This window comes from Panthera leo, chromosome E1 (genome assembly GCF_018350215.1).
Source record: "Panthera leo isolate Ple1 chromosome E1, P.leo_Ple1_pat1.1, whole genome shotgun sequence".
Lineage (NCBI taxonomy): Eukaryota > Metazoa > Chordata > Mammalia > Carnivora > Felidae > Panthera > Panthera leo.
Window position 1 is genome coordinate 57,641,378 of NC_056692.1, and position 25,078 is coordinate 57,666,455.

The following is a 25,078-nucleotide window of genomic DNA, read 5'->3' on the forward strand; positions in this document are numbered from 1 at the left end:
GCCTTGTTCCCTGACTGGGGAGTGCAGCCTGCCGTCTGCCTGGCCCCGAGCCCTCGTTACAGCCGAGGCTGCTCCCACGGGCCTGGCGGCGGCACCCGCAGGCGGTCTGCTGCCTGAGCCGGGGTGCCTGTACCCGAGTTGTTGATCTGCGTCCCCGCGGTCCCCGCGGGAGCGCTTCATAAATAACAAAACAGAGACAGAGGGGGTGGCGAGCTGGGAAAATTCTCCGTGCTTTCCTTGTCTGCAGGCCTCTTGCCGGTGTGTTCGCCTGCTCCTGGAGTCAGGGCGGCCCTCCTGTGCGGGCTGGGGGGCTGGGGGGGCCGCGTCCCTCTTTGGTGGGGAAGCAGGCACGTGCCCTGCCTCCTGCTTCTCTCTTCCCGCCTGCCGCCTCCCCAGAGGCCTGGCCCTCCCGTCGCCTTCGAGAGCCTGACGGAGCCTGACTGTTGGAATGCCGCCGACCTTTCTGCCCTCGCCACCCCTCTCTGGGGCAGGGTGCTTTGAACTCCAGAGGGGGTCAGGTCATTGTTCCCCGGGCTGGAGCAGGTCTAGGGAGAGGACTGAGGTCACAGTCATCTTTGAATGCCGGTCTGGTCTGTCTTCGTCCCTAGGGAGCTGTCCACACCGCAGAGGAAATTCGTACCTGCTCGTTATAAAAGTCAACCATGCAGGTGCAGAGGGGGCATGCAGGTTGGCACCCACGCTGCCCTCCTGCTCGGCCCGCAGGGACCGCTCTCGGTGGTCGTGAAGCCCCTGTGTCAGCATGGTGTGCGGGGGTGGGGGGGGCAGTAGGTGGGGGAGCAAGTTGCTTTCATCTCAGCGGTATGTTGCGGGCGCCCTGTCAGGTCACGGCACAGACCTCCCTCGTTCTTTCGATGGCTGCGTCGTGGCTCGTGCAGTTGGGCCGTGTGTTACTTTCGGGGGGAGTATTTTATTTTATTTTATTTTATTTTATTTTATTTTATTTTTTATAAATTTTTTTTTTCAACGTTTTTTATTTATTTTTGGACAGAGAGAGACAGGGCATGAACGGGGGAGGGGCAGAGAGAAAGGGAGACACAGAATCGGAAACAGGCTCCAGGCTCCGAGCCATCAGCCCAGAGCCTGACGCGGGGCTCGAACTCACGGACCGCGAGATCGTGACCTGGCTGAAGTCGGACGCTTAACCGACTGCGCCACCCAGGTGCCCCTCGGGGGGAGTATTTTAAATTAGGGTCGTGGGGCCTTACTTGGTAGCTCACTGTAAGGCGTGAGCGAGTTCAGCCTGGAGGCTTGTACGTTTTCTCAGTGGGCTGTTGGGAATGATCGGCAACTGTTTTTCCTCTTTCAGGGCCAGATAAAAGTGGCGAAGAGACGGGTCGTGATGGCGTCTCTCTACCTGGGGACGGGTCCTCTGGAACAGGAACTGGTAAGGTTTGAGGTCGGGTGGTCCCCACGGCAGCAGATTCGCTCTGACACCCCTCCTCCCCCACCGGCCACACGGCCCTGGGAAGTTGGGGTCAAGCCTCCCCGCCAGCTGCCGGTTGTCTGGTGTGTTAGGAGGGCCAGTGAGGGGTGCGGGGAGGGCTCCTCCTTGCTCACGTGTCCTCCTCACCCTGCACAGGGCTTCCTGGGCTGCTCGTGTCTGCCAGTTCAGGGCTCAGCAGGCCACATCTGGCCCGCCGCCTGTTTTTGTATGGCCTGTGGGTTAAGAATGGTTTTTGTGTTTTCGAATGATTGGAGGAAAAATGAAAAGGAGGAGGCTATCTGTGACACAGGAAAAATGTGTGAAATTCAGATTCCCGTGTCCATAAACAAAGCTTTGTTGGAACACGGCCATGCTCGCTCACAAACGTGTTGTCTGTGGCTGTTCTCTTGCCAGGACTGCAGAGCTGGGTGGTTGTGACAGGGACCATCCGGCCCACCAGACCCAGAGTATTTACTCCCTGGCCCTTTACAGAAAAGATTTTCTGACCCCGTCCTAGACAAATGAATGGAGTGCAGGTCGGGGTGGGGTCAGGCGCCTGGGCTGTGGTCAGCCTCGTTCCACCCGGACCTGCCGTCGCCCACGGTGAGGTGGGCCAGATGGGAAGGAGCGGAACCCACTGGTTCACGCGGCGCGGGGTGTGGTGCGCGGGCACGGCGTGTGGGCTGACTTCACGTGAGCGCGCGTGAGGGGGTTCTGTTATCCTCATTTCAGGACGCCTTGCGCTCTGACGCGGTGAGACGGGCCTGGTGCCCACAGTGTTTTCTTGTTCATCGCTGTCCAGAGACGCACAGCTAGGGGCTGGGGAAGAATGCCGGGGATGGGGGGCAGAGGACGAGGGACGCCGGGTCAGAAGCACTCTGTCCTCTCCCGCTCTGAGAGGGAGGCCTCCCTCTGCCTTCAGGACATGCTTTTAGCAGCAGGCTTGGGGAGCCTGTTTGTTCTTCTGGGAGAAGACTGTCACGTCCAGCTCATGGAGAGTGGCCAGCGGGCAGGTTGTGTGTTGGATTCATCGGCTCGGCAAATATTTACCAAGTGCTCTCCGCGTGTAGGCACTGTTTGCTGTGTGTCGGTGGGGATTGTCCGTTGAAATGTGCGAGCACTGGTGTCTTTCTTAGCCTTTCCAAGAGTGGCAAGGTCCAGACTGCTTGGGCAACGCGTCTCTGACCCACAGACCCTCTCTTTCTTAAGGCCCGGCTGGAGAAGGGTGCCAGGTGGCGTCGCCTGGTTACTATTACTGGTCTCTGTGGTACGGACTCTTGAGCACTCGGGGCACGTGTGCGTGTGCGTGTGTGTGTGTGTGTGTGTTCCGAGAGGACTGGGCGCAGCGGGGAGGGGGCGCGCGTTACCTGGAAAGTAGATCCTTTTTTTAATACATAATCATCTTTTTGGATCTCATACTTTTGTTCTTTTGGGTTCTCTCCTCGGTAGGTAGATTGCCTGGAAAGCACTCTAGAAAAGTCACTCCAAGCAAAGTTTCCTTCAGACCTCAAGGTGTCCATTCTCTTGGACTTTACACGGGGCTCAAGAGGTAGGTCTGACACATTCCCTGCCCCGAGTTTGCCTCTTTTGGAGCCTGTTTCACGAGTTATGCTCTCGTCTCCCCCGTCCCGGGCAGAGGCAAGGCTGTTTGAAGACAGCCCAGAGTATCAGCATTCCTTCCGTAGCAAGTGACTGGAAGCCCAAGGAAAAACAACTTAGGCAAAAAAGAGACTGTTTTTGACTCCCGTGACTGACCTGCTCTGGGCAGGTTGATTTGGGGGGTTGGGTGTTCACCAGGACCCATCTGCTGGCCCTCCTTCCTTTGGGCTGGCTTTATTCTCAGGCTCCACGCGGTGGCCCTTGGCGGCCCCAGGCCCATCTGGCCGTGACATCTTGTCCTTGTCTCGCGCTGACCGGCCCCGCCTGGGCCCGGGTGCCCTCCCGTGGAGCTGGGGTGAGGGTTCAGGGTGGGTGGAGCCCTCTTTACGCTGAGTAGATATGCCGAGAGTGGAGCGGGTGGTACCCCTGGGAGGGACTTGGGTACAGTTCCCGGGGCGGGGGTTGGGTGGGGTAAATGGGTTCTGGGTGCCCAAATGGCAGGTCTGCTGCACCGACCGCTCCAGTCTTGGTCTGAGACGTGGTGGTGTCCAGAGCTGAATTCGGTCTGAGCCCCTCGGGCTTGCGATGGCACCAGGGGTTCTGGCCGATTGTGACGGGCGGTAGGTGGTTCCCCCCGGCAGGCGGGGTGTTTTTCCTGGTGTGAATCCCCATCCTCGTCCTTCCGCTTGCCCACGTGTTTAGGTAGGAAGAACTCACGTACGATGCTGCTCCCGCTGCTGCAGAGATTTCCAGAGCAGGTTCGCGTCTCCCTCTTCCACACGCCTAACCTCCGTGGGCTTCTCCGGCTCCTGATCCCCGAGCGCTTCAATGAGACTATCGGCCTGCAGCACATTAAGGTGTACCTCTTTGACAACAACGTCATCTTGAGTGGGTTAGTTTGCTGCCTTCCGTCCGGGACCTCCCCTTGATATCGTCCAGGGCAGAGGTTTGCAGAACACAGAGAAGGGAAGACCCGTCTTCGTAAGCCTCCGAGAACGTGGTCGTACGTTTCTGGTCTAGTTGTCACACCGTGTCAGTGTCTTCCGCGGCAGCGCGTCTGCTGTGGCAGCGGGAGGCCCGCCAAGGGCCGTCAGGAGGGAGCCGCGGCTTGCAGAGCGCTTGGTGGCTGCCAGGCCCCGCCCTGCGCCCTGTGTGTGCTGTCGCTGTGACCCCCGCGGAGACCCGCGTCGTGCTCTCCTCGCTGTATCCACGGGAGACTAGACCAGTGACATAGGAAGAACAAGCCGGAATGGCGGGTCCACATCTTCTGATTCTAAAGCCCGGGCGTTGGTGACGAGCCCTGTGGGGTAGTTGGCTTTATAAGTGGCGTTCTCCTCTCAGCTGATTGTCGACTCTGAGGGGCGGGGCTCTGCGGCTCCCTCCTTTGTGTCACCTCACGCTCAGGGGAGCTGCTGGTAACTCGGTCTCTGCCGTGGGGTCCTCGTCCGTGTTTGTCACTGCCCCGTCCCTGCTGGTTCCCCGGGACCCGCCGCGGTCCTGCCCGAGTCCTCAGCTGCTTCTTTCCTCCCTGCAGCGCGAACCTGAGCGACTCCTACTTCACCAACCGCCAGGACCGCTACGTGTTCTTGCAGGACTGCCCCGAGATCGCGGACTTCTTCACGGAGCTGGTGGATGCGGTGGGGGACGTGTCCCTGCAGTTGCAGGGCGATGACACGGTGCAGGTGGTGGAAGGGATGGTACATCCTTACAAAGGTAGGGTCCTGGGCTCCGCTGCCCTCCTGAGCTGGCGGGCGGGGCCGCGGGCTGTGGCGAGCACGCCTCTGGCGGCCTGGCTGCGGGCTGGCGACCCTCGGGTGGCAGAGCCTCGTTCTGCTTGTGTCTCTGCCGCCAGAGGTGACTCACGGGCCATCGGTGCTGCTCTGTGGGTCCAGGGAAGGCGGGAGGGCGGGCTTCAGCCGGTGCCTGGGGGAGGGGACCAGGGGTCTGGCCTGCGCTTACAGGAAGCAGCCCTCCCCAGGGCCAGTTCCCCAGCGGGGAGCGAGAGGCTCTGTGGCTCTCAGCTCCGCGGAGGCCTGTGGCCTCCTGCCTGGAAAGTGAAATGGGAGAGCCCTCAGCTCTGCTCCCTGGAGACAGGCAAACCCTGGCAGCTAGCGTTCTGGGGGCATTTGCATTCCTGTGATTCCTGTGGCTTCCTGGTGGCCTTTGGGAAGGCCTGCTGCTGAATTTGCAACAGTGTCAGCAGCGTGGGGAGGGGTAAGCCCTGACCGTATAAGGACAAGAGCCCCTGTCCAGGGCGCTAGTCTGTGAGCCGGGTGCCTGCCCTGCCTGCTGCCGGCCTGGACGCTCGGTTATTACTATGGTATTTTCCATTTTCATCAATAAAAAAAAATTGTGGAAATTTGTTTTCTCTCTTGTCATACGAATACCTACGTGTTATCCTCAGTTTTGCCCTTTGGCTCACAGAGCCTGAAATACTCAGCTATCTGGCCCATACAGGAAACATCGGCTGACCCCTGGTCTGACTTTACAGGCCAGGCATGAATATGCAGAGAAGAGGGCCCCGCGTTCTGGGAAGGATGAGTCAACACGCAAAGGGGGCAGGTGGGGGCGGCCGGGCCTGCACAGATGTGCTCTGGGGACCACAGTGGCTCGGAGGGATGCAGGGGACACTCACGACACTCAGAAGGACAGCCTGAGACCTCCTGTGGTGGGTGGCACCTCCTCCCGTGTGGGTGCTGCTGTCACCGTGACACGGTTTGCGCAGAGCACCCCTTCTTGTCCCGGAGCCCACCCCCAAAGGCGCTCAGGCGTGGGAGCAAATAAGGACCGGGACGGCCGTCCTGGTCCGTTCCTCTCGGGCGCTTGGCTCAGTGTTGCTTGGGGCCTGCTGTCGCCTCATCTCCCCAGAGGGCCGGCTTTGCACAGCACTGACACTTCAGTGTCCTGTTCTGTTCCCTTCCGCGCTTCATTCTCTCCCTGCTCCTGCTGGGCTTGTGGTCTTACCCCGACTGCTCAGGTCGGATGCTGACTCGTTAGCGTTCACCTTCCGATAGCCTTTATGGTCATCTCTCGTCTGTCCGGTGTGTCCAGACGGCCGCTCGCCACCAGTGTCTCGTGTAGACACGCGGGGCCCCGAGCCTGTCTGTCCCCACACTGTACCTCAAGGGCCCCGCTCCCACCGTGTGGAGCTCGCTCGGCCCGCAGTTGTGCCCACGCTCTGTGGTTCGCACACCCACACGCGCCTTTGTTAAACGCTCTCGCTCAGGTGCAGCCTGCATGCTGAGCGCCAGCCCCCGGCGTGCGGGTCGGGAGCGTGTGCGTCACAGGCCCTTCCCAGGCACCGCGTCCCAAGGTCCCGCTCCCCTCGTTTCTGTCCCCCTCAAGTAGTCTGGTCTGTTTTTGAACTTCGAGTACGTGGAACTGACAGAGGCCTTCTACGTCCCCTGGCGCAGGCTCTGTGTGGGCTCTCCTCGGACGTTTCTGTCCACGGGGGAGCCTTGCTTGCGGCCTGCTGCCTGCGCTCCGCGGGAGCGTGTCGCTAGATGGTCAGTTGGGGCATCTGCGCTTGCCTGTCTCGTGCCGCGTCCCCGTGCCAGGCAGGAGTCCGGAGCCTCCGCTTTCCTCCCTCCCTGTGTCCCTGCAGGTGACCGGGCCGCATACTGCAGGGCGGCCAACAAGAGGGTTATGGATGTGATCAACTCGGCCAAGGCCCGCCAGCAAGTGCTGCACGCCCAGACCTTCCACGGCGACTCCCTCTTGACCCAGGAGGACGCGGCAGCTGCTGGTGACCGGAGGCCGGCCCCCGACACCTGGATTTACCCCCTGATCCAGATGAAGCCCTTTGAGATCCAGATTGACGAGATCGTCACCGAGACCCTGCTGACGGAGGCCGAGCGAGGCGCCAAGGTCTACCTCACCACTGGCTACTTCAACCTGACCCAGGCCTACATGGACCTGGTCTTGGGCACGCGGGCCGAGTACCAGATCCTGCTGGCCTCCCCGGAGGTGAACGGCTTCTTCGGGGCCAAGGGGGTGGCGGGTGCCATCCCGGCCGCCTACGTGCACATCGAGCGGCAGTTCTACGGCGAGGTGTGCAGCCTGGGGCAGCAGGAGCGGGTGCGGCTGCAGGAGTACTGGCGGAGGGGCTGGACGTTCCACGCCAAAGGTACGCGGCGGCGGCGGGGCTCGCCCGTTGGCCAGCGCTCGGCCCTCCTCCTGTCCTGGGCTCCCAGCCGCCGGGGCGCCCGTGCCGCAGCCTCGTATCTGAGCGCGTTTCGGTTGCGCCGGTTTCTCCCTCTTTGCGCCCGGAAGTTAAAACCTCCCGTGGCTGGGGCGGCTCTTTTAGAGAGCGTACACGCAACTTCTCAGATGGGTGAAGAGGTGCGTGATGTCGCCTTCTCTTGGTCATCGGAGTTTTCCCGCGTTGGCCGTGCCCTCCTCGGGGACGGAGGGTTCGTGAGGCGTTGTTTATTTGGCATTAAACAGCCCGGTTTTCAGTCTTTGCCTCGCCACCGCGGTTCGTTTTCCTCTGTGTGAATCTTCCTCTTTTTTTCATAGCTGTGAAGATCGAGGCCCCGTCCTTTCCGTTTTTAGCCACACAGCGCTGCCCCCACGTGGGCCGTGGTCCGTGGTCCGAACCGTGTGTGGGTTATGGTCCCCCGCAGGCATGGGTGTGCATTGCCGGGGCAGCCCACACGTGCCGTAATCCCAGGAATGTGGTCTGAGACGGGATAAACGGGTTTAAAACCGTGTGCTCCTCGGAGGGATGGTCCCCGCTGCTGCTTGATGCCTCGAGGGCACCTGCCTCACGTGTAGTCACTCCTTCCCATGCTCCACGGGTCATAGTCCTGTGTTTGAAGGAAGAGTGACTGGCGCAGAGAGCCCCCAGCCACGAGTGACGGACGTGGCTTTTCTGGCTTCTCTTTGGTGGTCCGGAGGCCCCTTGTACTCTCGTGCTGGCCCTGGAGTCTTGCGCAAGGGCTGGTCGAGGAGGGAGCGGACAGCGGTACCTTGACCTCTGGTCCCGGACTGGGAGTCCGGGCTGCAGACAGCCACGGCCGCTTGTCTGTGTTGTTTAGATTTGAGGTCCCTTGGGGATCATTGGGTGGGACTCTTTTTCTGTTACATCGGTGCTCTTCACCCATACTGACGCCCAGGTTGCCCTAGACCTGCATCCAGCTCTCTCGGGGACGAATCCAATACGGCATTCAAAAAAAAAAAAACCTCTCCAGTTTCTGATGTCTCAAGAATCACTGTCACAGCTCAGAAGGGTGAAGCTTCTGGCCTCGAGGGTGGTTCCCGCTTCCTGCTCGGAGGCCCTGGGTGTGGAAGTGAACTGTCCCCGAGTGCTGGCGCTGGTGGGCTGAGCCGCACAGGTGGGGCTAAGCCAGCGAGGGTGTGGGAAGTATCTCAGGGTTGGTTTCGTTACTTCTGAGAATAACAACGGTGCCTCGGTGTGGGGTATCGAAGACGGACAGCTGGACGGCGGGAGAAGCTTTGTTTTTCCGAGAGGACGCGAGTACCTGGGGAGCTGTGTGGGGTCCGCCTAGACGGCGCCCGCTCCCGGTCTGTCCCGTGGTGAGATCAGCGAGGAGGTCCCTTGGCATTCAGGGCTCCCAGCTCAGCCTGGCCTGACAGTTGTGACCGGGCTGGGGGTTATTTCCCTGAAGCCGCGCTGATAAACGTGCAGCGACTCCCCGGTTACCGTTGAAACAGAAACACCCAACTGGCTTTTCCAGTGCGTCTCGCCTTTTCCCGGACTGGCATGTTCCTCCCCGCCCCCCCCCCCACCCCCCCGCCTCGGGTGGGGCCCTGCACTCCTGGGAGCACTGGGTTAGTGGGGAAGGCGGGGATCCCAGGGCACGTGTGTGAGAAACAGAATGGGGGATGGGCCCGTGAGGAGGAGCCAGGGGTCAGAGATCCCTCCGTGCTGGAGAGCCCAGGGTCCTCTCCTGTGACTGTGATTGGTACTGGCTGGGGGTCCTAAGTCAGCCCCCTTTTCTGGCTCATCCCTGGATGCTCACTCTCCCCGAAGCGGCCTCCGAGAGGAGCAGGCAGCCCAGGTGTGTGGGTGGGGGAGAGGGCTGGGTTTGCTGTCTACTCTCGGCCAGGCCTGTGCCCGGGGACAAGTGGAGCGTCTGTTCGTTCTGTCGATGGCTGAGTAGCCGGTACCCCGATGGGCTGATCCAGGCCCCCGCAGGACGGGCCTGGCTGATCTCGACTCCTCATGCTCCCAGAAGCCCTCGGTGAGGAGAGGGAGCTGGACCCCACGTTCGCCGCGTGCATATCCTTGTGGGTCCAACAGCGCCGCGCCCCCTAGGAGTCGGGCAGGGAGGGGCTCTGCGTTGAACCTACCGGTGGCCTCGTGAGTGTGACGATGCAGGAACAGTCTGCGTGGTCCCTGCCCGCAGGAAGCTAACGGGCCGGGGTGGGGGGGGAGGTGGCATCCTCTCGTGGAAGTGACCGTACCGGTCAGCAGGTGCCAGGGAATGGCAGGGAGTTCCAAGGGCTGGGGGGGCGTCCTCCAGCCTTCTCCTGCCTATCGAGTGTGAGGATGTCACGCGGTGGTTCAGAGGCGTCATTGGAGAGAGGGAGCAAGGGAGCTGTGGAAACGGCACTTGTTCTGGTCGGTGGGCTCCCGAGTAGAGGCGTGTTTCACTGGCACGCTCGGCCGATCCCATAGCGGACTGGAGCATAGATCGCTTAAAACATTTTTTTACTGTGTTTTATCTATTTATCTATTTTTATTTTTTTATTTTGGAGAGAGGGAGAGAGTGTGCAGGGGAGGGGCAGAGGGAGAGAGAGCCAGAATCCCCAGCAGGTTCCGTGCTCACTGAGGAGCCCGACCCAGGGCTGGGTCTCACGAGCCCGGGATCACGACCCGAGCTGAAATCGAGAGTCGGCCGCTCGACCGACTGAGCCCCCGGGTGCCCTTCTACCCCATTTTCACATTGCCTCAAAGTACCAGAGAAACCTTCCGCTGTCCGAAGGCACGTACCCCAGAGAGTTTTGCCACGTGGTTTGTCTAGTGTCCTTCGGGGTTTTGCAAAGGCCGCCCATTCGGAATGCTGAGGAGGCCCCTGTGTGCGTGTGATCTGCTGGGGAGGCCCCAGACTTGGAGTCTGGAAGCCTGGGCGAGGTTCCGCGAGCAGGATACACCACGAGTGCTGCCTGCGGCTCACCTGAAGAGACGCCGGGCGTCCAGCCACGTTTCTTCTTTCCATACCCGCTCCGGTTTACTGCGTGGGCGTTAGTGCCCAGCGTGGCCCTTCACGGCTTAAGGAATTATTTTTTCCCTTTTAAGTGACAATTTGCATTCTTATTTCGTGTATTTACTTCCAGGAGACTTAATTTTTTTTTTAGAGCGGTTTGGGTTCAGAGCAAAATTGAGAGGAAGGCACACCCCGCCCCCCTCCCCCTACGCGCAGCCTCCCCCCTCCCGTCAGCATCCGGCACCAGAAAGGCACAATCATTCTCACTGATCAGCTGACGTCGACACGTGCTGTCACCCAGAGTCCACGCTATATATTGAGGCTCATCTTGTGCATTCATGAGTTCCCACGGAGGAGGACATGTGCCCATTGTCACTGCATCATACGGAGGGTTTCACTGCCCTAAACACCCTCCGTGCTTCCTGTCCGTCCCTCCCATTTCCCCCCAGACCCTGGCAGCCGCTGGTCCTTTCACTGTTTCCATGTTTTCACCTTTTCCAGAATGTCATACAGTTGGAATCACACAGCCCGTGGCTTTTTCAGACTGGCTTCTTTCACTTAGTGAGGTGCGTTTAAGGTTCTTAAACCCCACGTCTTTTCGTGGCTTCACAGCTCTTGGCATTTAGTGCTAAGTAACATTCGTTGTCTGGACGGACCACAGTTTATTTCTCCACCCACCTACCGAAGGACACCTCGGCTGCTACAGGGGTTCCCCTTTGGAACCCGATCCTGGTGGAGAGTGGGGTACAGGGGCCGGGTGCAGAGTGGCCTTCTCGGCGGTCGTCAGCACCGGATGGGCCACGTGCCGTGCCAACAAGCTAACCTCTTGAGGTCTTGGAGAGGCAGCAGCCCCAGGGGTGCCTGAGTGAGGGTGCCGTGTGTGTGTGTGGCCTGCTTCTCACCTCTCCCGCTTCCAGCAGGGGAGTGGCCTGATCTGCTGTCCCATTGTGGGGCTTCTGGCTGGAGCAAGAGGCACGCGGCTTCCCCGGCCTTGCCGCAGCCCCGTCGGGCAGGGGCCACGTCCACGCCGGAGGACATTTCAGGGGCAGGATCAGAAAATGAGTTTTGAGGTATCGCCTTCGATTTCATCTGGGTGTGGTATCCTAGCACTGAGAGCATGGTGTGTGGCTAGGGCGGGGCAGGGCCGTGGGATTAAGAGATTTCTGGCTCCTGCTGACAGAGGAATCTGTTAATGATTGTGAGAATTGTCACTATTTTTACTGCTTTCCCGACAGGCTGCCGGTTGGCCTAGTGCCCAAAGGTGAGCTTGCAGAGCAGGCCGGGCAGCCGCGCCCTGTGTGCCCAGGGCACGTGTGTCTCACCTGGGTGCCGGCAGGTGCACACCAGGGCAGACAGCCTCTTTGTGGCCCGGAGTGTAACAGGCGGGTGCTTATTCCTCTGAGCGCAAGGCTGTGATGTCTCCTGTTCCCTGTTATTTTTATACGGGTCTGAGAGCCTCTGAAATTTATTGCCAAATATTGTGGCAGAGATGAAGGAGGGGTGCATAAGTTCAAATTTTTTGGGGCGCCTGGGTGGCTCAGTCGGTTGAGCGTCCGAGTTCGGCTCAGGTCACGATCTCACGGTTCGTGGGTTCGAGCCCTGCGTCGGGCTCTGTGCTGACCGCTTGCTCAGAGCCTGGAGCCTGCTTCAGGTTCTGTGTCTCCTTCTCTCTCTGCCCCTGCCCCGCTCACGCTTTGTCTCACTCTGTTTCTCAAAAATAAATAAATGTAAAAAAAAAGATTAAAAAAAAATGTTTCCTTGGAGTGATACTCAGAAGCGTTCCTGAGCTCTCGCTTTAGAACTCAGAGCTTTTTGTACTTCATCATCATGTGTCAGAAGATGCACTTTCGGCCTCATTTGTTTAAACAAATATTTATTGAGTGTCTGCTGTGTGCCAGGCAGCATTTGAGGTTGGGAATAAGTCACTGGGGACAAGACAAAGCCCCTGTCCTCTCAGGATGTCTGGTTTAATAGGAAACAAATAATGGGCCGATGACTCTATTCAGATACAATGTCCAGTGGTGGAGAGGGTTATGGAGAAGACCAGAGCAAGGGGAGGGAACAGATCTGTTAAATGGGGGTGTCGTGAAGGCCTCTCTGTGGACGGGACACTGAACGCAGTCCCCGGCCCAAGGGTCCGGGCAGAGGGAGCAGGAATGTGAAGCCCCGAGACCTCGAGAGGCATGACGAGTGAGGGGGGCGGCCGTGGGGGGCGGTGAGGCTGGCAGGTGGCCGGGGCCCATCAGGAAGGCCCAGAGGCTCGGTGAGTGAGCACCGTGGGAGCCATCAAGTCACCAGGTTTACTCTGTGGCACGATGCTGGGACCGCGTGCTGAAGGGACTGGAGGTGCAGGCAGAGCAGCAGAGGTGGCCCCAGGGGCGGTGGGGGTGGGGGGAGTAGGGGTTCTCCTTCTAGAGCCTAGAGCCAGCAGTAGCCTTGGGTCTCAGTCCAGTCATCTGCGTGTCCCCCCCCCCCCCCCCCCCCAGGATGCTCTCTCAGGGCCTGATGACCGTCCCCAGCCAGTCCCCTCTGTGCTGTCAGTGTGGTCCCTTCGGCTGCAGAGTGTGGTAGGTCGTAGAGTGATTGGTGTTTAGTGCAAAGGTCAAGCCCCGGCCTTGATAACAGGCTCATGGCCCTGCTGGGAAGTGCCCTGAGCCCCCGCCCCTCCCCCGCTCAGGCCCGGAGCAGGGATGCACCCGCTGTAGCTCCTGCCCGAATGAAAGTTTCCCACTGTCCTGGGGGCCTGGCCCAGGGGTTAGACATCCGCCTTGTGGAGCTTTGCACCCAGAGGGGCTGGCTGTTCCTGGGGCTGCGTCCTGAGCCCCTGGGGCACGGGTACAGCGGGGCCTTGCCATCTGTGGTCTTTATGCTGGTCCACGTGGGCCTACAGAGGAAGGTGGTGGGGCGGTCACAGGCTGCGTGCTCCCCTTCATCAGAGAACAAGAGAGCTTTCGGGGTTGGCGATTAGGAAAAACGGGTCTACGGAAGCTCTTCAGGGGCCGGTAGTGAAAGCAGGCTGGGGAGCGGTGGCGGGCACGAGGAGCTGTCGGAGGGGGCCGGGGATGGGCCGCCCACCTCCCATGGCTGGCCCCTAGGTTGCCTCAGGAGGAAGCCGTCTACGTTTAGGCAGATTTCAGGAATAAAAAGTACACACAGGACCGGGTCCTGTCGGCCTTCCCCGCCGGACCCTGCAGTCCAGGAGCCTTGGATGGATACACTCAGGATGGCCTGGTTCACATCAGCCTTAGCTGGGGTCGGGCCTCCCTACCGCTCACTGGCCCTGTCCCATCAGAGTGGGCTTGGGAGAGCCAGCTGGATGGGTGGCACTCAGCAGTCCCGGTGCCTTTCAGTCTTTCTGAGCCCATCACAAGAGTTGGAACAGCAATGGCAGGCGGCCTTTCCTCTGTCCCTGGCCCTGTCCCCCCAGCTCCAGGCTGCGTGGAGAGGAGGGGCAGGGGAGGCGGAGCCTGGCGTAGGCAGAGAGCCAGAACTGCAGTGGCCGAGGCACAGCCATTCCAGTGGACCTCGCTGGGCATCTGGCCCACCCCGTGGTCTCTTGACACGAGATAAGGGGAGCCGAGTGGTTGCCTGTGCGGCAGTGGCCCCATGGGACGGTGCAGTTGCCTGAGCGATACAGGCAGGCGAGCAGCTTTGATGTGGCCCCTGTGTGTGGGGGGGCCGGGGGGAGGGTCGAGCACATTACAGGAACAGGCAGCAGAGCACCGTCATCTCTTACCCAAGATATTCTTGGAAATGCTCTTGCTCTGAGTGAGAATTAGGAAATGGCCTTCTATTTTAGGCTCCTTGGCGTGTAGTACACGTCGTTGATTCGCTCACGATGGTCATGCGCGCCCGTGGGCCCTTTGAAAGGGCCGTGTTGGCAGAGGAGGGACCAGCGGCGGTGGGAGGGTGTGAGGAGGCTGGCCCTGAGCAGGGGAACCCTGCGGGGGAGCCGCGGCCAACTTGGGCACCGGATGTTGGGCTGGGTTTTCTGGGCTGAGCGTCCTGGGTGTAACGTGCAGGAAAAGACGGGGGCCAGACCCAGGACTGGGGTCGCGTAGGAGGAAGGAAGTCTAGGGCAGTAGATGTCCCGGGGAGGTCAGGTTTGGGACAGTCTTTTCAGAAGTAGTTGTGATGGGCACTGGGCCGTCCAGGCAGGCCTTGGGACTCGGGATGGGAGGACACAGTGGAAGACCTGCCTGTTGTCTGACGAGGCAGGACCCTGTACCCCCCATCGCCTCATCCTGTGCCCGGCCTTTTCTCTGGCTGTGCCGTCGGCTGGCTCATCTCCTGGCAAGATAGGGGGAGCAGTGTTCTCTGGGGTGGGACGGAAGCTTACGGCGCCTCTTGGGCTCTCTCCTCTGCTGGCCTCTCGTGGGCTTTGCCTGTCTGGTTGGATGTCCCCGGGTCCCCAGCAGGCACTCACTTCCGGTGTCCCTTTGGGCGTGGTGTGTCGGCAGCCTGAGTCGGAGAATCGCGTGTCCCTAGGTGGGAAGGGGTGCAGAACGGAGTAACCTGTGCTTATCAAGAGCCTCTGTCACACGCGTGGGACAGCCCCGCGCCTGCAGGCTTGGGTGGATGAGCCACCATTCCCTCGTCCACCTTCTTAGCACAGGGGGGGTGTCTTTCCCGAGAAGCAGGTACGGACTGGACTCTGGTGCACTTACTTCGTCCCCTCAGTGCTCGTGGTGGGACCGTGGAGCCTCTGGCCAGGGTGGGTTCCGCGTCTCAGTGGCCAAGATGTGGCTGAGGCAGTTCGGAGGGGGGCCTAGGGGCCCTGAGGTCTCCGGGAGGGGCTGCCGCACGGGGCCGTGAGAGCGGAACCTGAGCAGCGGCCTCGGGGTTCCCTGGAGAGCCCACTTCTCGCCGTGCTTGGGCAAGAGAGGAGGAGGCGGCCTCCTGGGAACGCCGGGGGTCCTTGCCCTCCTGACAGCGCCCGGGCGGAGAGCACGTCCTGCCCGACCGCTCCTTCCCGGCAGGGCTGCTTTTCCCTTAGGTTGAACGAAGCGAAGCATGGAGAGGCTCTCAGCAGATGCTCATTTCCTGTCTGCACGTTTCCTTTTCCCTGCAGGCCTCTGGCTGTACCTGGCAGGGAGCAGCCTGCCCTGCCTCACGTTGATTGGCTCTCCTAATTTTGGGTACAGGTCAGTTCACCGGGACCTGGAGGCCCAGATCGCCATAGTGACGGAGAGCCGGGCCCTGCAGCAGCAGCTTCACCAGGTTGGTTGGGACGAGTGGGATTTCCTGGGGCGAGGGGTGGGTAGCTGGGTGCTCGGCCCTGCTCACCTCACCGGGTCCCCCGAGAGCCGTCTCCGCCATCGCCTCCCGCGTGAGAAAGAAGCGAGTCCTCCCAGTCTGCTGGTGGCGGTCCCGAGAGAAACCTGCTGCGGGGCCGCCCTGAGATGTGGCCGCTCCCCAGAGGGGCCCCTACCCCACAGCCCCGGGGGGATCCTTTCAGTGCGGGAGGAGAGCATTGTTTTCTCACTGGGACATGGACGCAGATTAGGAATCCCTTGTGGTCCCCAGCCTCTTGTAAGAACGCACGTCCGTGTGAAGGGCCACCAGGGGGAGGAGCCAGGCTCACTCGGGCCCCGGGGCCTCGGGCGAGCAGCCTCAGCAGGAAGGCTTGCCACACAGGCAGGAAGGGTACTCCGGGAGTCAGTGTCTCTGCCAGGGGACGCAGAGAAGAGGCAGAGCTCGTAAGGAGCCCTGAGTGCCAGTGCAGAGGGGCTTCGTGGAGAACTGAGTCATTGCCAGGGCTTGGACAGTCCTGCTCCTAGGTTCATACGCCCTAGCGTCCCTGTGCACCGATCACCTGGGTTCCGTCTCACTCCCCGGTGGTTTCCTTTGGTAGTGCTCTGGCTTGGGATTGAAGGCGCAGGAGGTGATGGGGAGGGTCTGGAAGTGTGCCAGCCAGCAGCGGGGTTCCCTCGTGGTGTGTTTGCAGAGTCTGGAGGTGGGCGATGTGTGGGACCCAGCAGAAACCCTTGGCTGCTTCAGCTCCCCCCCCCCCCGGCAGGGGGATGGCGATTGGCAGAACAGGCCCCCTTTTCCTCGGGGACTTTCGGCGTCTTGGAACCATTGTGCTATTTTCCTCGTGCTCGCAGCCGGGACAGGGCTTCTGTTCCTCTGTCCGTGACGAGAGGCCAGCGTTGTCCTGAGCATGGAGGGTGGGGCGTGCTCTGGTGGTTCGGCACGGGGTATGCTGGCCATCGGGAACAGGTGGCCCATCGAGGATCCTCCTGCTTCCCTTGGAAGACCCACTTGGAAGGGGGAGAGCAGCCCTTTGTCCTGAGCTGGGGTTGGAGACCCTGGGCCCCGTGCTGCCGGCCGGCTCGGGCCCGAAGCAGCAGTGGGGAGAACCTGGTTTCCTCACCGGGGCAGGTCGCAGGGTGGTTCCCAAAGAGTCAGCAGCTGTCTTGGCCCTCCTTCTGTGGTGTAATATTTCATTTTACATTCAGAGGAAAACAGAAAGTTCCTGAGCATTCCCTGGTGCTCTTGTGGGACTCTGTGCCTGCCTGTGGCAGTGCTGCTGGACTTTGGAGAGCGCCAGCGCTGTGCCTGTGCGGGAGACCAGGGCGGTGCTGTGGGCTCGTGAATTTGTGACCTTTACAGCAAAGCCTTTCCATGGAAGGTGCCAGCTTCCCTCCTGAGTCATAGGAATACAGATAACGCTGCTGTAGGCCAGACCTCAGAAGCTTCGGCTATTGACTTTGTTAAGCTTTTATTCTCCAGTGTTTGGGAATTAGTGTTGCGAAACGGTTGGAGCCTTTGTTGCTGGACAAGGAAACGGTAACTGCCTTGTTCCCTGGGACCTGCCTTCTGCCATCTGGGAATCCTGTCAGCGGCCAGTGGGGCCTTGGTGCCGGGAAGGCCTTTGCGACCAGGGGCGAGAGGAAGTGGCGGTGGCTGTGTTCTGGGTGGCCGGTGCGGAATCCGATCTGCTCAGCAGGTTTCTTGCTACCGTGAGGCTTCCAGAAAATGAGGAAGCCTCAGAGCTGAAGCTCCAGTCGGGGCCACTGGTGTGAGAGGGGCAGGGCCGCACCCCGGCGGGGTCTGCTGGACTTGCGTGAACTTCCGCCCTAGGTCAGCACAGAGTTGTGGGTGTGAACTTGGCCTCGGGCTGGGACAAGTTCTCCACAATCTGGGTTGATTTGTGGGGGCGCGTCCCCCAGGCCTGTGCCCAGGGTCCTGGTACTGGCCGCTCCCCCCTCACCACTGCCCAAGGAAGGGGATTGAACCCACATCCTGGATCTTGAGAAAAGCCGGGCGGGTTGCGGTCAGCAGCTCTTTCCCCAAATGACATATTTGGGATATTTTCCTTTTCTTCCCAAACCTGAATCCCAGGGGCTTTGGGTTGTGGGAGGGTTGTTGCAGCTCTTAGCTCTTCCCTTCCTCAGGGGCACATTGATTTCTGTGGCTTTGGAGTGCAGAGACTCATTTCTAGGCAGTTCCACCTGTATGCCTGCATGCTGGGACTTCGCCCCCCTCCCCCCACCCTGCCAGGTGGCCCGTATAGTGCCTGATCCTGGGGCTGCCCAGCCATACAGTGGCCCCACAGCCCAGAAAGTCCCGAAAACCCCGGCTGCCCATGTCCCCGCTCTCCTTGGGATACTGGGAAGGGTCCTATTTGTAGCACGCTGGGCCTTGGGAATAGAGAGGTATTTTTATCAGAATCCGAAGTCCCTCCCTTGACTTAGTACGCACGATAAAAACCGAAAGCTTCCTGGTTTTGTTCAGAGAACACGGTTTACCACTTGTGACCCAAGAAAGACTCCCTTGAACAGCATTGTGACCTTGATCAGCTGACTTCCTTCTCCAGCCCCGTTGTGGGGTCTATGAGGAAACTTAAGTGTTTCTGGTAATTTACTTGAACTCTTGGCTGAGCATCCATCTGAACACACAAAGCTGGGTCTGTGGAGACATCTGCACACCGGCCCTCCGGGCAGCAGGCGGCTCTGGCAGGCACGTCCAGCTGGAGACTGGGGCCCTCGCTGCTGCCGTTAGGAGGCCCGAGGGTGAGAGCTGTCCTAGAAGAGCCCACCCGGCGTAGTCGTGCCGCCCGTGCCCTGCCCCATGTGGCGAAGGCCGTGAGCCTGAAAACCATGCAGGAGAAATGCACTTGGGGCCCCGGGTCTGCGCAGCCCTCCACGTGGACACTTCCCAGAGCTTCCTCGTGTTCTGGAGGGTGAGGTGTCCTCTGCCCTGCTCTCGCTGGGGCGTCGCTGCCCCCGGGAAGGGAGCGTGAGCTCCCTGGCACCGTGGGCTGTGCCCTCCTCGAGCTCCCTCTGGTGCCCCCTGCTGCTACAGCGGGCGGGGCCTTCGAGGCCGGTCGGTCCAGTCCTTATGATGTTGCGGGATAGTCGGTCCTTATGATGAAGTTGGTGTCTTCTAGACGGAGTGATGCAAGGTCCAGAGAGGGATCGCTCTCTCAGCCCTGAGTGGTGGAAGCAGTCAGGGTCACTTTCCCGCTGCTTCTTCAAATACCTTATTAATGGGAACACAGGACTTGGAGGGTGTATTGTTTTTAAAAAAAAAAAAAAAAAAAAGCTTCCTCTCAAAGATTCTAAGCACAGCTTAAGAGAAGGCTTCTTTGTTTTTTAATTTGTTTTTAAATATAAAGTAAACATTCATCGTGGACGTGAAGAAAACTTAGAAGACACCTCCTCCTCCGTCCATGGAAGTCATTCTGAGGATTCCCTCTCATTTTTTGTGCCTGTGAGAGGCATAGCTTGTTTCTTGTTAATGACATTAGGATTATATTCTGTGTCGTTCTTCTAGAACACGATTATATCGTGGTGAATGCTGGTTTGTCTTGGGGGTTTATTATATTTGACTAGTTGGTGTTGGACATTTAGGTGGTTTCCAGTTTTTCCCCTATTCATGAATGTTGCTGTGACAGATAATCAGCATACAAAAATCTTGAGTGCATAGTTATTTTCTTGGGATAAATTCTTTTTAAAAAAAAAAACAAACGTTTATTTTGAGAGAGAGACAGAGCGAGTGTGCGAGGCACAGAGAGAGAGGGAGGGAGAGAATCCCAAGCAGGCTCCGCACCGTCCGCGCAGAGCCCGATGTAGGGCGCAGTCTCACGAACTGTGAGATCGTGACCTGAGCTGGAATCAAGAGTGGGACGCTTCATTGATCGAGTCACTCAGGGGCCCCTTTCTTGGCATAAATTCTTGCAAGCAGAGCTTCCTAAGGCTTTCGTACCTGTTGCACGAGATCGCCTGTCTCCTCGACCTCTTGTCGGCACAGGGTCACGATATCACAAAGCCACTTTTTGCTGACTTGAGAAAAGAAAAACCGTCCCGTTTAAAACTCGTGTCTTTGAGGGGCGCCTGGGTGGCTCAGTCGCTGGAGCGTCCGACTTCGGCTCAGGTCACGATCTCGCGGTTGAGGAGTTCGAGCCCCGCGTCGGGCTCTGTGCTGACCGCTCGGAGCCTGGAGCCCGCTTCGGATTCTGTGTCTCCCCCGCCCCTCCCCCGCTCAGCGCTCTGTTTCTCTCTGTCTCAAACATTAATATAAACGTTAAAAAAAATTAAAAAGTCCTAAAAAGTTAAAATTAAAAATCGTGCCTGCGAGTTGTCCTACCTCGTTTAGTGACCTCGTTTAGTGGGGTCACTTGCAAGTATTTTTCCTACCGGCTGTACTTCCCTCCGTGTCGCCTGTTCCATACACCCGTGCGTTCCCAAAGCATAGAAGCCGGGGCTCCCGGGCTTGTTTGCCAGGGAAGGGGTGGCCCACGGGCCAGCGTCCCCCTCCCGCCCCCGGGGGGGCTCCACATGTCGCGTCGTCCGTCCCGCGCCGCGGGAGGCCCTGATGGTTTGTTCGTCTTCCTCAGGAGCAGGAGCAGCTCTACCTGTGCTCAGGCGTGGTATCATCTGCCACCTTCGAGCAGCCGAGTCGGCAGGTGAAGCTGTGGGTAAAGATGGTGACCCCGCTGATCAAGAACTTCTTCTGAGGACGGACAGGTGCTGCCCGGCGAGGCCACGGGGGTGGGGGGGTGGGGGGCTGGTGGCTTCCGCCTCGGCCTGGGGGGGGGGGTTCCCAGGACCCCTCGCGGGGGGCCCGAGGGCTCCGTCTCTCGGGTCACCATGGTCGCCATCCAGGTTTTCGAAGCCCGGACGTAGGTGAGGCGGCCTGGGCGGCACGGAGCGGGGCCGGGCGACGGCAGCGGGAGGGGTGCTCGGAGACCGGACACGCCGTGCCCACTCAGGAGGAGCCTGCCACTAGGGATCTAGGGACGGAGGCTGCCGCTTGGTGCCCGGAGCCGTGGGCTGTGTCCTCAGGCGGCCGCGAGCGGGGCTGCGGGGAGGCCAGGCGGGGGGCCTGGCGGGTGCAGCTGCCGGTAGAGGGGGGGGGCCTCTCCCGAGGGAGCCTGCCCTCGCCCCCAGACGCCCCGGATGGGACCGGCCCCGGGTGTGGGGGTGCAGGGAAGGGGGAGTGGGGCTCGGGCGGCAGCGGCTCCCTTGGGTGCTGGAGCCACATTTCTGCCATTAAGACCACCTCGCATTTAACTGCATCATTCCGTTTTTCCTCTATCTTAATTACTTTTAATTTTATTCACATAATACACAGATTTAGAAAGCACGGCTAGAAAACTGACAGACTGCAGCTGTTTCCTGCCCTCTTGCGCTCCCCTCCCCCTCCTCCTCCCCCTCCCCCGCAGCCACTTTTAACTCTTTTATCTGGTTTTGTTTTTTGATATTTACGTACTGGCCCATGTTCCTAAAGAATGCACGTATATTGCCATTCCCTTCCTCCTAGATGTTGTGTCTCTTATTAAAAAAACAAACCCCCCCCCCCCCCCCCCCCCCCCCCGCCCCAAACATGACACCAGTGTGGCACCTGAGACATTAGCTGGAATCCCTTAGTGTCATCAGATACCCTGAAGGTGTTCACAGTTGCAGTCGTCTTAGAAGTATTTTTATTTCATTAAGGTTTTTCCATGTGTTTGAAGTTCCGGTTAAGGTCCACACTTGTGCGGTGACTGTCAGCCAAGCCTCCTTTCATCTGTGGGTTCCCCTCAGGTTTTTCTCTTTGCAAATGAATGAACCCCCTTTTTATTGGATCTGCTCTAAACACCTCACAGCGGGGCATCTTTGAAACTCACATCCTGTTGCGTAGATTTGTCAAAGGCCAAGGTCCCGCCCCCGCCCCCACTTGTCTTCAGGAGCAGATTGCAAAACCTTGCTGCCCAATCGCTTCATCTCCAGGTGCTTGAACCTTTTGCACAGAGAGGCCTTCCTGAGAGAAGGCCTTTCAGCCCCAGGGTCTGGCGGCCCATCCTTTGCGGGGGGACAGATTGCTTTCCACTGCTGCGTGTTGCCCCAGAAGCACCTTTATGTGTCTCCTTTGCTGGTGCTGGCGGTCACCTTCGTGGGTTCTGGAAGGCCGGCCTCATCTACACTCTGGCTGTGTGCACGGGGCGCTCTGGCGCCTCGTCTTAGACCGAGAGCATCTGCAGCCCTTCTCCCCTCCCCTCTCCCCCCTCCCCCTCCCCAGGGCGGGCAGACGTGCAGGCTTCAGTGGGTGGGAGTCGTGTTTGGGAATCGGGTCGGGCCGTGGCTCTGCTGCTTTGGGGCGGGGGCACATCAGTTAACACTGTTTGCCTTCATACTAGTTATTAAATTGTCCTGTGGGACAATTAGACTAGAGAAGCCAAAAGAATGTGCCAGGGCGCTGGGTTTCTGTTTGGAGAGAGGCTTTCGGTAAACAGCGTTCACATTCCTGCAGATTCTGTGGGACCAGAGTAAACATTGTGCCACAGCCTGGCTTGAGCAATCGAGCCTGTGCCCTCCACACTCAGCTGCTCCCTTTGTCTCTGTTAATTCCCTCAAGACAGCTCTGGGCCCCCCCAGCCCTGCACTCTCCGCCAGCCCCTCCGGTCCCCTAGGAGGTGGGGGCTTGGTGCAGAGGGGGGCGCTGTAGGCTGGCACCTTCAGACGCAGGGCGGGCTTCTAGCCTGTCCCCCCCACCCCGGCACCAGATTGCAACCCAAAGGTGAATCATCTCTTGGAAAGTTGGGAGATAATTTTGTTGGCTACCCACAATACGTGTGGAATAAATTGCTGTTTTATTTCAGGCTCTAAAGGCAAATTGGAAAACCTTCCCATTTGGGGATTATTACCGGGGATTAAAAATGAGTTGCCTGGTGGCCACTAGTTTTCTCTCTAGTCTGAGAAGTGGCCGGCTTTCTGGCCCTCCGGCGCCCCCTCTGGTTCCCTGGCCCTCTGTCTCCGACACGAAGGGCAGCAGCGACCCCTCCTGGTCAGCAGAGTGGCTGCCCGGCAGCCTGGTCCGGTGGCCCAGAGTCCTGCCTGCCTTGAGGGGCGGCCCCAAAGGGGTTGGACCCTCAGTCCCCGCGGGAGGATTTGATGGGCAGTTTTCCCTCTTCTGTGAGCTCCCGGGCCCCAGGGCCGTTGTGAATTGTCGCCCTCTGAGTTAGGTCTTCTGGGGGTCTCCACTCCTGTGGCTCTGGTGAGAATGCTTGGAAAAAAGTTTCCACGAAACTTCAGGATCAGATGGGACCTGGCCTAAAGCCAGATACTCCCAGAGGGCTCCCTTTGCTCCGCATTTGAGCCTGAGCGCTGGCCTCTGGGCTTCCCCGGAGACCATCTTCTCTGGGGTCTGCCGGCCCGCCTGGCTGCCTTCCCCGTGGCCCCGGTTTTCTGGCTCCTCACTCCGTCCTGTCTGTGCCGCTACCCCAGCCAGCCCCAAAGGGCAGCCCGCTCACATAGCCGGAACAGCCACGGAAGGTCCAGGCCTGTGGTGTCAGCTGGGTCGTTCCAGCCCGGCCACCCCCGCCGTGTGCAGCAGGCTGTGTGCCTGGGGGGACGGTTCTTAGTCCTGTCTCCCTGGACAAGTTCAAAGGCCTGAAACACAGGCTGAGGGCTTGTCTTAAGGGACGGGGATATCGGCCTTCCCGCGTCCCCTGCCGTGAGCGTCCCCTGGATCGCGGTTCACCGCGGGGGTGGGGGGGCCTCACTTGTCTGGAAGCCAGGATTCCCCGGCCCCGGCTCGCAGTTAGGCGGTGGAGGCCGAATCCCCCCCGGGGAGGAGGGGACCCCAGGGCAGGAGGAAAGGAAGTGCCGAGTCCGCCAAGAAGGGACCCGTGGACTCCGCTATTGTGGAAATGACACGTGAGTGACTTCTGAGGACTCGGCCCTCCGAGGGGGAGCCCGGCGTCCATGTTTGGTATGTGCTGTTCCCACGGTTTAGAAAGCGGGCAGGTGCAGCTCCGCCTGAGGGAGAAGTGGCCTCTGGAGTGGCAGGTCTCCAGACTCCGGCGACGGGAGGGGCTTTGTCATAACCCAGAGAGGTTCCGTGTCTCCGGGAGAAGGGGACTGTGTGGAGGTGGCAGCTCCTGGGAGGGAACACCCTGTCCCCTCACTGGCGGGTGGTGTGCGTGTAGCCTCAGGCCAGAGGGCGTGACCGCCGCCCCCAAAGCCTGTGTGCCGCTTGTGGGAGAAGACAAACCCGACGGCCCTCCGGCAGGTCGGGATCTGGGGGTTGGGGCCTCACCCCCAAGCCCGTGCCAGGCCCCTGGTGGCTGCCCGGTGCTGAGCTGCAGGCCGGCCCCCGTGAATCAGACAAGCACAGCTAAGTGACTTTGCTGTTTTAATCCAGCCCGTGCCCCACTCTTCCACGCTGCCCCCTCCCTCTGGCTAGGCCACGTTTCCGTGGTTCTAAAGAGCCTGGGTTAGTTAGAACAAAAAGCAACCTGCAGTTTCGATAAAAATCAGTGGCCGTTGCAAGATTGAGCTTCTGTTGTCCGTTTGAAGTCGGGGTTCGGATCTGGCCCCGGGGAAGCAGGGGGCCTGCTGCAGGCCCCAGGCAGGCAGCCAGCCAGCCAGCCAGGCTAGACCTGTAAGAGCAGGGCCACGGCCGCCAGGATCCACTTGGCCGCCTTCTCTTTGGTTTTGAGGTTAAAGGTCCACACGTAGGTGGGGCCGCGGATGCGTGTTTTGTACACAGGACACTCATACATGTTCTTGGTCTCCATGCGGTCCACAGGAATGGCCTTGATGAAGACGACGGGCATGGCTGGCGTCAGCTCCTTCAGCCTTGCTTCGGCGATGACTCCGGTCTGGGTGTCCCAGCGAGCTCCTGCAGGACAGCGCAGCGAGGTCAGGGGGGCCCGTGGGGTCGTGCCCGGGCGCCGTGTGGTGTGCTGGCCGTGAGCCACACCGGGGGCCGGCGGGGTGCCGGGGCTGGACTGGCACAGGGGTGGCTGGTAGCGGAGCCGTGAGCGGAGGCCCGGGATGGGATGCGGTACACGCGGTGCCCCCCGGGACCCCGCCACGTGCCTCTGAGGGACAGCTCAGCCTAAAGCTCTCGGGGCCACCCGTTTACATTTGTGGTGTTTCCAGAACCTACCCGTCAGCCTTCTTAATTTCGGTGGCAGGAAATCGTACCTCCAGCTGAATGTTACGGGAGATTAACGTTCCCCGATGCCCTTCATATGTAGCGTCTAGCCTACGTGTGCACGCACAGTGCACGTGATTACATGTATGTGCACACGGAACTTTCATTTGCCTTTAACCAGACTGCTCTGTTTCTACTCACCCTGTTAATGGTGTTTGTATTTCCTGTCTGTAATTCCAAAATAAACATGTAGAGCGACTCTTGCTGTGCTTGTCTCTGATATGGGGACCGGGGAGCCCCGAGCCCTTGCTGGCCAAGCCCTGCACCCCCTAGGTGAGGGGGCGACGTGAGTCGCTGCGTGGGCCGGAGGTCTGTGGTGCGGTAGCTGCCACTCAGCTCCACGGGTCTGAGGGACGGGGCTGCCCGGCGGCCTCAGCGGGTGCAAGACGGGGTGGCTGGCGCCCCCGGACATCTGGCTGCCCCGGGGCTGCCT

The 25,078-nt window shown here is 59.9% G+C and overlaps 2 protein-coding genes across 3 annotated transcripts in view; one reads left to right on the forward strand and one right to left on the reverse strand.

Annotated features, from left to right (window-relative positions):
* PGS1 (phosphatidylglycerophosphate synthase 1) overlaps window positions 1-24,319 on the forward strand; it is a 35,321-nt gene extending 11,002 nt beyond the window's left edge. Inside the window, exons 3-10 of one of the 2 annotated variants that reach the window (XM_042915899.1) lie at window positions 1,328-1,405; window positions 2,894-2,993; window positions 3,746-3,935; window positions 4,578-4,756; window positions 6,648-7,169; window positions 15,287-15,435; window positions 20,060-20,189; window positions 24,235-24,319. In XM_042915899.1, coding sequence (XP_042771833.1) covers window positions 1,328-1,405; window positions 2,894-2,993; window positions 3,746-3,935; window positions 4,578-4,756; window positions 6,648-7,169; window positions 15,287-15,435; window positions 20,060-20,179 — 1,338 coding nt within the window. In that variant the 3' untranslated portion in view covers window positions 20,180-20,189; window positions 24,235-24,319. Of the gene's footprint in view, window positions 1-1,327; window positions 1,406-2,893; window positions 2,994-3,745; window positions 3,936-4,577; window positions 4,757-6,647; window positions 7,170-15,286; window positions 15,436-20,059; window positions 20,190-24,234 lie in introns of those variants that run through there. The other variant, XM_042915900.1, reaches the window with a different exon arrangement.
* DNAH17 (dynein axonemal heavy chain 17) overlaps window positions 23,826-25,078 on the reverse strand; it is a 104,856-nt gene continuing 103,603 nt past the window's right edge. Inside the window, 1 exon segment of the mRNA XM_042915889.1 lies at window positions 23,826-24,327. Coding sequence (XP_042771823.1) covers window positions 24,080-24,327 — 248 coding nt within the window. The 3' untranslated portion in view covers window positions 23,826-24,079.